The sequence below is a fragment of the Bombus huntii genome, chromosome 10 (genome assembly GCF_024542735.1).
Source record: "Bombus huntii isolate Logan2020A chromosome 10, iyBomHunt1.1, whole genome shotgun sequence".
Classification (NCBI taxonomy): Eukaryota; Metazoa; Arthropoda; class Insecta; order Hymenoptera; family Apidae; genus Bombus; species Bombus huntii.
The window spans coordinates 7874838-7887360 of record NC_066247.1 but is presented as its reverse complement, the minus strand read 5'-3'; the positions used below and the strand labels follow the sequence as shown (position 1 = coordinate 7887360).

General features: G+C 43.2%; 1 protein-coding gene and 1 long non-coding RNA gene across 5 annotated transcripts in view; one reads left to right on the top strand and one right to left on the bottom strand.

Moving 5' to 3' along the window:
• Positions 1-430: 430 nt before the first annotated feature.
• Positions 431-12523, bottom strand: part of LOC126869903 (uncharacterized) — a 64709-nt gene continuing 52616 nt past the window's right edge. For 2 of the 4 annotated variants that reach the window (XM_050627046.1, XM_050627047.1), the window contains exons 3-13: positions 11292-11795; positions 9824-10778; positions 8375-9349; positions 7774-8037; positions 4594-4778; positions 3745-3993; positions 2883-3044; positions 1951-2236; positions 1531-1768; positions 1303-1453; positions 431-1092 (exon numbers count right to left, since the gene is read on the bottom strand). In XM_050627046.1, the coding sequence (XP_050483003.1) occupies positions 832-1092; positions 1303-1453; positions 1531-1768; positions 1951-2236; positions 2883-3044; positions 3745-3993; positions 4594-4778; positions 7774-8037; positions 8375-9349; positions 9824-10778; positions 11292-11795 (4230 nt within the window). In that variant the 3' untranslated portion in view covers positions 431-831. The remainder of the gene's footprint in view (positions 1093-1302; positions 1454-1530; positions 1769-1950; positions 2237-2882; positions 3045-3744; positions 3994-4593; positions 4779-7773; positions 8038-8374; positions 9350-9823; positions 10779-11291; positions 11796-12523) is intronic. The other 2 variants (XM_050627048.1, XM_050627049.1) reach the window with 2 other exon arrangements.
• Positions 4785-7658, top strand: LOC126869951 (uncharacterized). The gene is made up of 2 exons (XR_007691057.1): positions 4785-6236; positions 6270-7658. It is a non-coding gene; the product is annotated as an uncharacterized LOC126869951 (long non-coding RNA).

The following is a 12523-nucleotide window of genomic DNA, read 5'->3' as shown; positions in this document are numbered from 1 at the left end:
AATTTGTTGTATCGGATACTTGGCTTGGATTTCGCGCCGCGACGTTGATAAATCGACGGTGCCTGGTGCCACGCGAGAATGTGTGCGTTTGCGTGTCGTACAAGCGGACCAGTGTTTCCAGCAGAATGTTAGAGCAACGATCGGTAATCGGTGCCTTTTTTTGTCGACTCGTGGGTGATCTCTGAACGAGTTGATGTACGTTGCCATTTAGAAGTTAAGATCGAGACAAACGAACGAGCTTTCTAAAGATTTAAGAGAAGACGTTAAGCAGACCTTTAAAATAGAAGTATTCCTTACGGACCGAAGTATTAACTTAATAATAGCCTTTTCGTGTCTTTGATATTTACGGTAATAACCGCGCAACGAACGCTTCGGTAATTTAGCGTTTCCACTTAATCGGATCAGCTATAAAATTGTTCGCCAGGGGGAATACGTCAAATAGCAATTGTCGTTTATTTGTACAAATATTTAATAAGATTACACTCGATCGGGGACGTTAATCGAAGGTAATTATCGTTCTTAATTATGAACGAGAACGTTCGGTCGAAAGCATCGTCCCACGCGATCTCTCTTCGAACGAGCGTTGATATCCACTCGGAACCTCGCGTTCTCATCTGTACAATCGCGACTATCGTCCAGTTTCGTTCGAACGAAACGTCGTTCCTTTCGATCGTCTGAAAACTGTACACGTTTCTCGAATTTAGAAAATCTTTAATACACTATTTACCAGATGTATAAATATAATTAAATAGTATTTCGTCTATGAAAAACTGGTCGATTCTGTTTGACTTCGTCCCTGATGACGATCGTTTGAAGAAATAGAACGATCGTTTAGCGAGTCCGAACCAGACGATTTCGTTGTTCGTCCAAAAGCAAGGACGCTTCGCCCATAATTTTCGCACTGGTTCGAACCAAGAATAGCAATTGGTATTCGTCGGTGACGGTGAGCGGCGCCCTTGTCCTCACTAACGCGTGAAGAACGTTCGCTCTTTCCAGATCCAACCATCTTTGGAGGGTAACTTCTCTTTCTCGTGGACCACCGAAAGTCACGTCCGCGGGACCCCACAGAGAAAATTCCAGGATGGATTTCACCTACGTTGAGAATATAGATTTTCGTTCAGTTCTCAATTCTTCCAGATTCTGACGCAGACAAATATTTTTTGTCGTCACTGTATATCACCATCGAATATTTGACATTCGCGTGACGGCACTGTAGTATCGCTAGTCGTCGTAGCGTTCATCTTTGAAATTATTTGTTCCTTCGCGAAAACAGACAACCGACGACGTTCTAGTTAATTTTACCTGAGACAAGGTGACTGCCTTCTCCCGTACGAGCAGCTCCTGAATCAGAGGCAGTCTACTGGCCAAGTTGAGTTGTTGAAGCGCCACGAGCGCGCACTGACACAACGAAACCCTCTCCTCGTCGCGTTCCTCGTTCGTCTCCACGTTCAATCTGTCAAACGTTATCGAGCAATGAGCGAACCAATTTCGAGCTGGCGTCGAGCAAGCTCCTTCGACGCGTTTACCGACCCTTGAAGAAGATAGAGCCTGTAATAGGCGTCCTTGTCTTCTCTACATAGAACCACGTTGTTCAAGCTTCTCGCAGATTCTTCGATTCCTCGCGCTTGAAGGCTCTTTAACGCTGTGACGAATTGAAGGAGCACGAACGATGCTTCTCTAATTGTTCCTTCATCGTGCAAATCCTTGATCGTCGCACCGTATAATTGTATCGTGTTCACTTGTAAACGCGGCAGTACAGAAATGGTCGCTGAAATAATAAAAACGATTTTACGGTATCGCGAATTTAAATTTTCATATTTTTACGGAATTTGAAGAAATTAGAGCGTTTATAACGTTCGGAAAAACTGTCGTTTGGCCCTTAATGAATTAATATTGGTTCGTGGCAACGTGTAATTTATGGAGGAAAGGATAAGGAGATCGATAAAATACCTTCGAGCTTCTTGCTCCCGCGCAGACACGTCTTGTCGGTAATTTCCCTCGGTGGGCTGTCTATAAACTCGATTATAGGTGCCAAATAAAATTCCTTCCGCGACACATGCGTAGCCAGATCGAAGGCGATGCACAAGGTGACGTTCAGCTCGTTCCACGTCGCCGAGCAAAATATTCTTCTACCGACTGTGATCGACGTATTGGCGTCGATGCCGAAGTGGCTTACACGCGGATTCGTATTTTTCAACGCTCGCAGCCCCGCAAGCATTTGAGGCGTTTGGTTCAGCTGCAACAGTAAATGTACGTCCCATGCATATTCTATGAACCACGTCGTACGAGTAAAATACACATCTAAATACAATCTAAATAGAACGATCCAATTAGAGGACAATACTCCATTTATTTCAGTTGTATTTATTGCAACGAAATTTTAGTTAACCCTGATTAATTGAACTCGTGCTGACTGAATCTATTTATAGCGGTTCGCGGATGTAGTTCACGAATATTTGCCACGGAAAACTTTTACGAATATACATCGTGAATTTCACACATCATAAGTCGAAAGTTTTTGAAATTCCATTATCACCCTAATGAAACATTACGCGACTGTAACGAAACAAGAAAGTTGAATATCGCAAAATATGCATTTTTACATATTTTGCTGGATCTTGAAATCTCTTTAGACGGTGAATTTTTGCGAAAAGATTCCAGGTCAATAAGATAAATTAGATACCGGAACAATGCCGCTTCGTTAATCGTAAATCACCGCAGCATGAACGCATACTCCGGAATAACTAATAATAAAATATCCTATTGTATTGTATGAAAGAGCACTTGAGATTTTATCGAAGATTTCATGAATGTAGGATTTGGATCTCGGAATAAGTAGTTGGAAAATTTTTCTTAGAAGGAAGCGCAAAGTGAGAAAGTACCTGGTCGAGAAACTGGGCGAGAGCTTCGTGATTTGCAACGACCACGGCGCCGTAATTATCCTCGAGGCTTCGATGAACTATACTGCGACCTCTGCGTTGCCTCAATCGGCTTATCCTTAATTCGTCGTCCTTATTCTTCCAGTCTTGATCCTCCTCGGGACCCTGCGTTTTAAAAATTCCATTATAAATTCCGCGCGGTTGCGCCACTGATAAAACTATCTCAAAGTAAAATTGTTTCCCGGGATCTTTATTAAATAAGAAAAGTCCAGGATGCGCGCGCGGACCACGAAACTTCCCCGTCGAGTAATAAAGTTCCGCAAATACCGCGGGATCGAGTTGCATGGTAATAAAATCGCTGGGCCTGCTAAACAGTTGTGAAACCGATCCACCTTTGAAAAAACAACGAAGAAAGGTCGCTCCGGCGGAAGCGTGAAAAACCTAGTCTCTACGGGGTTTCGTTTAATTTTAAACCTTTTCTATCTGGTTAGCGTCCGATCGATCGCCATATTCGTATCGCTTCTTTTCTAAAAAGCATAAATTCCGACGGAAACGTAATATACATACACCGATTCACGAAAGTATTCCGACTCTTGCAGACACTTTTCACGAATATGTTACATCGAGTGCGAGGTACGAAACATTTTAAAGTTTCGTTGACATCGCTACGAGACCAGAATTTCGATCAAATTATTCGAAACCGAATCGTGTGTAGCATCAAATTTGTTCGTTTCGATGGCGTTCCACGGTAGTCGCCATAATTTTAAAACTAGCACATACGTTTTCTTTGGTTGTACAGTTTCCGATATCTTACGCGACCACCCACGCGGTCACGTCCAGTTCGGAAAATAGCACGAGATCGTACCTCGTCACCGGTGTAAAAACCATACGGGGCATACAACTCGCTCTCGGTCTCGCTGCCGCAATATGGAAGCGAAGTCGATCTGACGAACGTCTGATGATGAAATTTGAATTCCGAAGCGGGTTCCATCGCGTTGCTGTCGGATTTCCTCTTGCAGCTGAGATGAGATACGCCAGTGTGGCGCAGCTCGAGATTCGAATCGCACTCCGGCGAGCTAGAAAGGCACTCGTAAACATGACTGTCGTTAGACGTCTGGAAAAATCGTGTGAAACCACGCTGGAATTAGTAACTCGTTAGATATGGTAATTCTATGTAACGAAATTGTGGTACAAATGAAACGAGGAGATTCTACGAGTGAAAATGAGACAGAAAGCAACAATAACAACATCGTGTTAGAGTCCTCGTACAGAAAGGAACTTTTGGAAAAACAGTTGAAATTAGCACGACTCGTGAAAAAAATTTTATTTCGAAACGATAAAATGCTCCAACTCTGTTTCGTTATTTTTAGTTTTCAACTTATTTTGACTTGCAGATTCCCTCTCACCTTACCTGTACCATCATTCTTGTCATGCAAATCGTGTAAACGGATCGACAAAGGAAGATGTTTCAAGAACCGATCAAACATAATCCACCAATGTATTAACGCCGAATGGTGAACGCTGAGAACACTGTACGTACTATGTACTAACCTAGCCGAACGTGCCATAAGTGTTATTTCGAGAACACACTGACGTCTAATAGGTGAGACATTACGGTAGCCTTAAATTCTTGAACACCTTTCTTCCTACTTCCTGTGTACACTTCCGCGGTCAGCCATAAAAATCGTTAAAAGCCCATTAATTGTAGCATTACCAGAGAATCGGACGTGGGTGGCGCAGTAACCGCGACAGTCTCGTAATCCTGATTAAGGGCCGGGCTTGAAGAGCCGTGTTTCTTGAGGATTGGCTGCGAGGTCGCTTGGTCCCTCATGCTGGCGGTTCTTTGCGGTTTCGAGGGTGCCAACGAGCTGCGCACCTCACCTGTAACATCCTCCGCTGCTGCAGGCACGTCCGCCATCGTCAAGCGCCATGGGTTAGTACCACAAGACACAAGGCATGTCACAAAACAGGCTAGCTAGCGTACTAGCGTGCTAGGAGAGACGGAATTATCGTTCCCGGCTAAAACACTAGAGACGCGCTAGCACGTACATACGTATGTGTATATCTATGCAGAATGGACTGTTGTTGCGAGAGGACGAGGGCAAAGCGACAAATCAGACACGTTGGTGAATCACTCGAGGTCGTCGTATCGACGATTTCGGATCGCTCTTCCGCTCGTCGGTGTTTCAATCGTGAATCATTTTTCCGATAAAACTCTTACGAATACGACTACAGCGTAAGTACGATAATGATAATGGTAGTTTATTCGATCGTTCGATAAGTTTTGTATCGATTTTTAAATGGTTCGTAACATTACCTTTTTGAAATACGTGTATTTTTAATACGATATACACGTACAGTTTCGTTCAATGATCTTTTTCAACTGTTCCGTTTGTTTTAGGACTCCATTTTCCTACAATTGTTTTATATCCGAACAATTCATCCATCTTCGAGGTTTAAATCAACTTTGTACCTGGCAGACCCATTCTCGCGGCTCTATTATGAACAGCATGTTCTTGGCGAATGGAAATCGAGAAAATAGAAATACGAGAAATCGAGGTTTCCATCTATACATAATACCGATGACGCGTAGTAATTGACGCTGCGAATTAGATATTGTGCTACAAAAATCAGCACCAGCTTATCGAACGATCCGATACTGTATGATAATCGAATAACGAGAATCGTGTCTATTTAACCCTTCAACTTTCTTCCAACGTTAAATCGACTAAATAACACCGTTCGTATCAATTGGAAACGTAATTCCTGTGGAAGGAGAGACACATCTCTCTCGGTATCCTAATTCCTTGGAGAAGTTCCGGCGGAGCTAAAGGGTTCAATAGAGTTCTAGAAATTCCAGGGCGAAACACAGTGAATTAAGTGGCGTTTAGAGTTCCTGCGCGAATCATCGGGAATCCTGGAATTGGCAGGCATTCGTTATCAAGGTTTGACTGAAGGGGAAGGGGGAGAGAACACGATGCTAATATGCAATCAATACATGCGGCGTTAGTTGCACCCTGGGACGGTTAAGGATACCTTGCGCAACAATCCTACCACCGTTGTCACGTCGCCGCCGACATGTTCACTATTTACAGCAGACTAGGAATGAGACGAGCACCTCTCTACCCTATAGCTGTTCGATTCTCGTCTAACCAAAGCAAATTCGACTCGTCGTCCGTGAGAGAAGGAAGGTGTCGAGTAGATCGATGCTTAGCACGCGAATGAAATTGTCTTTTTGAATCGAAATGAAGGATACCGCTATCACTCATTGTGTGCATGCTTGTTTGTAAATCACGTGATATTTGCTAATTTCGCGCGTAAAGTATTTTACGCAAAAATGGAAACCGCAGGGAAAACGTGAAAAGTCGCGTCTTCTGCCTTTTATAGAAGAACAATTTTAAAGTTTAAGGAAACCAAGAAGTTTACAAAAGATGGACTTTAACAATGTGGTTTAAGAGGGTCGTTTGACAAGGATATTTCTATTCGGTAAATGGTAACGAACGTATTAAGGAAAGAAAGGAAATAATGGAACGAGCGGGATGGTGGATGAAAAAGGGAACGTATGCAAGTTACGCGTGGTTTTTGAATACAGTCGTATCCGGTGCATGCGGTTAACGATGAAGCAACCCCAAATCGAACCGCGCAAACGTCAAACGATCGCAATCCAATAACAATTATGAATGGGAACGATCGTGGTTCCTTTTTTCGCTTCGTCGTTTCACATCGTCGAGGCCTTCGTTCCGTTCGTCATGAAAAAAGAAAAAAGAAAGGAGAAAGCACACGCAACGGATAGAGAGATACTGGGATCACGACGGGTGCAACGAACCAAAAATCTAAAAGAAAAGAAAAAGAAAGAAAGAAAAAATTGCGAGAATATTACGTGACCAAGAAAACAAGGATCTCTGGTTTTTCAGGCAACAAACGTTTATTTCAGACACAGAAATTCGAGGTTACAGAATCTTTCGTACTCCATTTCTATGGTTTTATTTACAAAAAAAAAAAAAAAACAATGTGTAATCATCGGTTCATACAACTGGTTTCGCACTTTTTCCAGTTTCAAATTCTTTCTTAAATTCGGTCAGCCATTCTCAAACTCTTGATCGCACTCTGGTCCGTTGGAGGCAACTTTAGCTCGTTCGATAGAGAAATTTCTGTATCAAAACGACGGCGATTCGCGCGGTACAAAAAAGACAATCACAACTACGGTGTTTCGTCGACAAACGTAGCTGTTGAAAAACACGAGGCGCGAAACGTCATCGCGCGTTGTTTTATCTAACAAGACGGTAATAAGATATATCACAGAGAATCGTGAATCGTTCGGTATAATGTCTCTAAATAGAGCAATTAGTCGAGAAAGTACACGAGTATAGAGTATAGTCGTTCGAAGGGATTAGTCGTATAGAGTATAAGAAACAATAATTAGAATACGAAACGCGTATGGCATATAGCAAAAGTTTAAAAGAGAACGTAACTTCGAGAAGAATATTAATCTGACTGATTCACGGGAATCCCGATATAAACAGGATCACGCGACTCTTCGTCTTCATCGATCGTCTAAGTCCTCGTTCGTGTCCAGGCACGGACAAACGAGCACTATCCAAATTGAGAAAAAAGGGGGCAGACGGGTATAAAGAAACGGCAATTTCACGACGACCGTACGTCGACCCGGCGAAACGAGGAACGAAGAAAAAAACCCGTGAGGGAAAGGTGAGAGTTAACCACCGTTATCCAGCGTTACAGGATTATATTCCCCGATCGGACGTACTCTCGCAAAGAAAACTGTAAATTCGTCAAGGAAGCAGCTGGCGCGAGGATTCGTGTGAGTATGGCTGTTACAACATCGAGATTTTTGCCGTGGATAATCATTAGTTACATTGGATGGGCCTGAACTTACCCAGATTCGCGTAAATCGAGTCTGAGGTGGTCGAGGCTGCTGGCTGCCAAGACGATGTCGAAGACGACGACGTAGACGACGAGGACGTTGAAGATGTGGACGACGAGGGCGACGATTTTGTGGATGACTTGTCGTTCCTCGACGGTAGTTGTTTGGTCTCGACGCGTGGCGGTGGTGGTCTGACCGGTTTGCTAGCTGGATCCAGTCTCGACCAATCCTCCAAAGACTGGTTCCTTGGTGGTGGCGGCGGTTTCCCTGGTCTCGCTACCATAACATAGTAACGCATATTTTATACAGCCGGCATACGATCCTTGCAAATTTACTATCTTCGGAGAATTCGCTCTCGATGGTGGAGAACCATCGCGGTACGCGCTTGAATATTAAACGTTCTCTTTGAGGAGACTGCGAAATGAACGTGACACGATGATGTCCGCACCACTAATATACATGCTAATTAATTGACAAAGGGAGACCAGGTAAATTTTGATAAGCCAAAATTATGGACGAAATTCTAAAAGAACCGCTTCTCCGTTTCCCTCGATCCCTCACCAAGATAGATCATTATCGGATAGAGCGATCGTGTGTCAAAAGGAAAACTTACCGGCGGCGTGCGATCCGGCGGACAACGGCGATCGAGTTGCTCTTCCCGCGTCGTTCCTAGAACCGCAGGAATCTGGTTGATCTTCGCTTATCCTGCTAATCCGATCGTTTCCCACCACTTCAACAGCAGCACCATCCAACTCCAACGGATGAATAATTTCTAATCGTGGTTTAGGTTGCGGCGTCGATGGTATTTCGTCGATCCTCGAGTTGGACGCGTGACCGCTAACCATATCCACGTCTTTCCTAGAACCCATCCTGAGAAATCTCTTCAAAGAGAAACGCGGTCTACCTCTCTTCTTTTCTTCTCTAACTTCTGGCCCACTTGCCAGGCTATCCTGCGACAGAGATATCGTTCTCCTGGACGCTGGATCGCACGTTTGCGCGCTCGTAGGATCTGGAAGATCTGAGACAGCTTTTCGAAACTTCGGGCTGCACGACGAGGCTCTTTCTCTCTTCTCTTTTTCCCTGACCACCGGAGAGTCTGATTTGAAATTCGCTCCGGGATTCCTGGCGAACAAGCTACAACTGGGAGCCAGTTCTTCCGTAGAATCGATCGCTGGAGGTTTTGGCGCCATTCTTCTTTTATTCGGCGACCGTATCGACTCTACCGTCGAAAATTGGGGATCTGAAATTTCTTCGTCTACCTCCGGATTCTCCGTACTATCTGCTGAATCTGTGGTCTGACTTCTGACTACGCTCGACGACGCCTTTGACTTGCTTCCTGGCGACGTTTTCGATGCAGACATCTCAACGGTCGGTAACTTCGACTCGATACCTTGACATACAGACTTTGAGTTGATTTGGGATCGAGAAGTTTCGTTCTCTCGCTGTTCCAAGTCTTTTGGAGTATCCGCGTTCAAAGATCCACGATTTTGATCTAAGAGCGAAGAGGCAACTTGCTCCTCCGACTTGTCTTTGGTAGCTGTTAGACGAGAGGAAGTTATTTGTTCCGGAGGTGGAACGTTGTTGGCGCCTGTAAATCAGTTGAAAATGCAAACGTCGTTAATTAGAACGGAGAGTGTTGTACCGTGGACGACGTAATCGTGGATCTACGTGGTCGTTTCAACTAATCAGAAGGATGACTTTGCGCGAACCGTCTACCGAATCCCTAAGTAATCCTGGTATCGTCGCGACAGTGATCTAATCGTTACGCCCTTGTCGCAGTTGCGAATGACTCGCAGATCATTAGGTTTAGTTGTTTCTTGGGAGATTTAAACGTTGGAAAATCGAGAATTTATTTGAAAGTTATTTCGAAAAAAGAGAATGTTTAAACGTTGAAAAATTGAAGTATTCGAACATTTGGATATTGGAAAACTTGGAAACTCGAAAGTTTGGAAATATTTACATGAAAATATTTGAAAGTTTAAGTATTCAGGGATTTTATATAAAAATCTTAAAAGTTCAAGAAAGATGCGACATATTTTTCGAGAAAGAAAAATATTCTCACCTGTGCTCGAAGCGGGCTTGCCTGCGGCGTTTTGAATCGAAGGAGGCGGTAGCACGTAACTTTTCTTTCCATTTGTATCAGGCGACGTAGGACTACTCTTGGCCAAGAAATTAGTCGGCTTCTGAGGCACCATGGGTTTCATCTTCGACTCCGAGTGAACTGTTCCATGTAGGAAAGACGGTCTCGGTTCGGTTGTGATGATCGGTGTCTTACACGTTTCTGCCTGAACAGGATGCTTAGTTTCAATAGGCGGAGGACTCTTTGGAAGAGCTGGCGGTTCCGTCATTTCCTCTTCGTCCGCCTTTCCATCCGGTTCACCAGCCGATTCTCGACTTTCTTCAAAACTGAACTTCTTCTCCACGGGTGTAGCTTCACCTTCCACTTTTCGCACTTCAAGTAACAATGGATCGTCTTTAACGATTTTCCTACTGTCGTTTAACGTTGCGTCGATTTTATTGGCGTCTTTTCCTCGAACAACCATGGATCTATCGCTCTCAGCAGCGTCTTCAGCCTCGTTCTTCAAAGGTGTCAGAGTCAATTCGATACCCTTGTCCAAGGATTCATTTTCTATTCTCGATACGTCGCGTGCTTTCTTCGTGACTTTCCCGGTAAAGTCATATTCGATCTTGACACCATTTTGCGAAGCTTGCGCAGGAGTCTTGGATTTCTCGTTGTCGAACTTTTTAATTGGTTGGCTTCGTGGAATATTGGCAGCCTTCTTATCCGATTTGCTATTCTCTAAATTCCTCTCGACGTTGATTATGTTAGATTCGGACGTTCTGTCCTTGGTGTCATCAGGATCCCCCGATTCGTTTCTTTGCATGACAGAAATTAAATTATTCGACGTGATCAGGGGCATGTCCACGATCTTCTCCATGCCGGATGAAAACTTCTGATCCTTCTTTTCTTCCTTTCTCGCATCGACATCGGTTTTTTTCATGCTCTTCGACATCGTCTGTAGGAATATTAAAAGTCGATAAAAAAAAAAGAAAGAAACTTTTCACCAAGTATAGAATATTTCTTTAACGCACTTTACGATACGAATTCGACGGAAAGTTTCAATAAAGTTTCTCTACAAAGGGAAGATCCCTTTAATGCGTTTACCGCGCATGACGTGAATCCAAATCGGCAAACGTTTATCTTCCAAAGTGCTTCTAAAGACGTGAAATAAAAATCAGAAAATCGTGACTAAAAGTTCTTAGTAAGTATCGTAAATTCAGGATAATAACTCGCACACGTAGTATTTTACAATATAGAGACAGGTATTATACGAAAATTATCTGTTCATTTGCCTGTTAACCTGGACAGAACAACTGTTTCGTTATATCTACGTCTGCAAGACAGTAACACTAAAATCGGTTTAAATGAAATTCATTTGTTTTTGTTAATTCTGTGATCATTCTGTGACTATGCTAATCAAGGGACGACGAAAATCGAACATGCAACGAACGTAATACAAAATACCAACCTCTGACTTGTCAGTTTCCATTAGTTTAGATTTGGTAAAGTTCGTTAAGCCATTAACGAATCCATTCACCTTCTTATCGCTAGGCCTCTTTGCTGTTGGCAAAGATTCGTCACCGCCAAACGGCGTGACAGAGACCAACAACGTAGTCTTCTTGCCTTCTGAATCCTTCTGTATCCTTCCCAACATAAGGGACGCGAAGGATCTCGTCGTTGTAGACGACTTACTCGTCTCGTTCGTGGAGACGATCTCCGTCAAGTTTGCGGTGATCGTATTAAAGTTGGTATTGGCACGCGTCAAGTTGCCCAAAGCCCTTTCCTCTTCGCTGTCTGGCAACGTGTCATCGTCGCCGTTGAACGACTCCACCAAGTCCTGCTCATCTTCCTCTTCACCTTCGGAGACGAAGTCGTCGCCTCCATAACCGATTACCTCCGTCAGCCGCTCCGTAAATGCCACGCTCTTTTTTTTCTGATCCTTTTGAGACACCGCCTTCCCGCGCAGAATACTCTGAAAATGATCAAAACTTATATTTATAATTTATTATTAAAAGATTTGAATATTTAAAGCGTCAGCTGAGACACGGATTTTTTCCGTGCAATTATTTGTGCTGTAAAATAAATCGGTTCTAGAATATCTATGAATATCGTAGTTAATTTGGACGCGTGTTTGACGTCAACCTCTATCGACATTGAAATATAATTATATATTCCTATTTCAATTTCGACGTATAATTCTAATTATGTCTGTTTATACATAGTACATTTAGACAATTAAATATACAATATGTTTGTACAATTAAATACACAATTAGATACTTATTATTGTAGCGCGAACGTTTCTATGAATTTCTATGATTTCTATACGAATTTCTTTAATTCATTACGTATTCAATGAACGTGAAATGAAACGTTGTTCCCTAGACCGAAGGAACGGCGGAAGTTTCACGCGGATCGAAACGTTCGAAGGATGCATTATGTACCACGATTCTCCAAGTGATCGGCATGAATCGTAATCTTCGTGGACGGCGATCAAGTATCTACTCTATGGACAAGTTTCCAGGCTAGTTCCGCAGATTCACGATCCAATCCTCTTCGACAGGAATTAAATATTATTGTTTGGCAGCAGCGCCGACGGATAGGAGCAATCTCGAGCCAGCTTAAGTAAGTTATAATCGTCCATACCACTCTATCCTCGTGTAATCCGTCTAATAATTCACCGGTACTCGGAAGAAATAG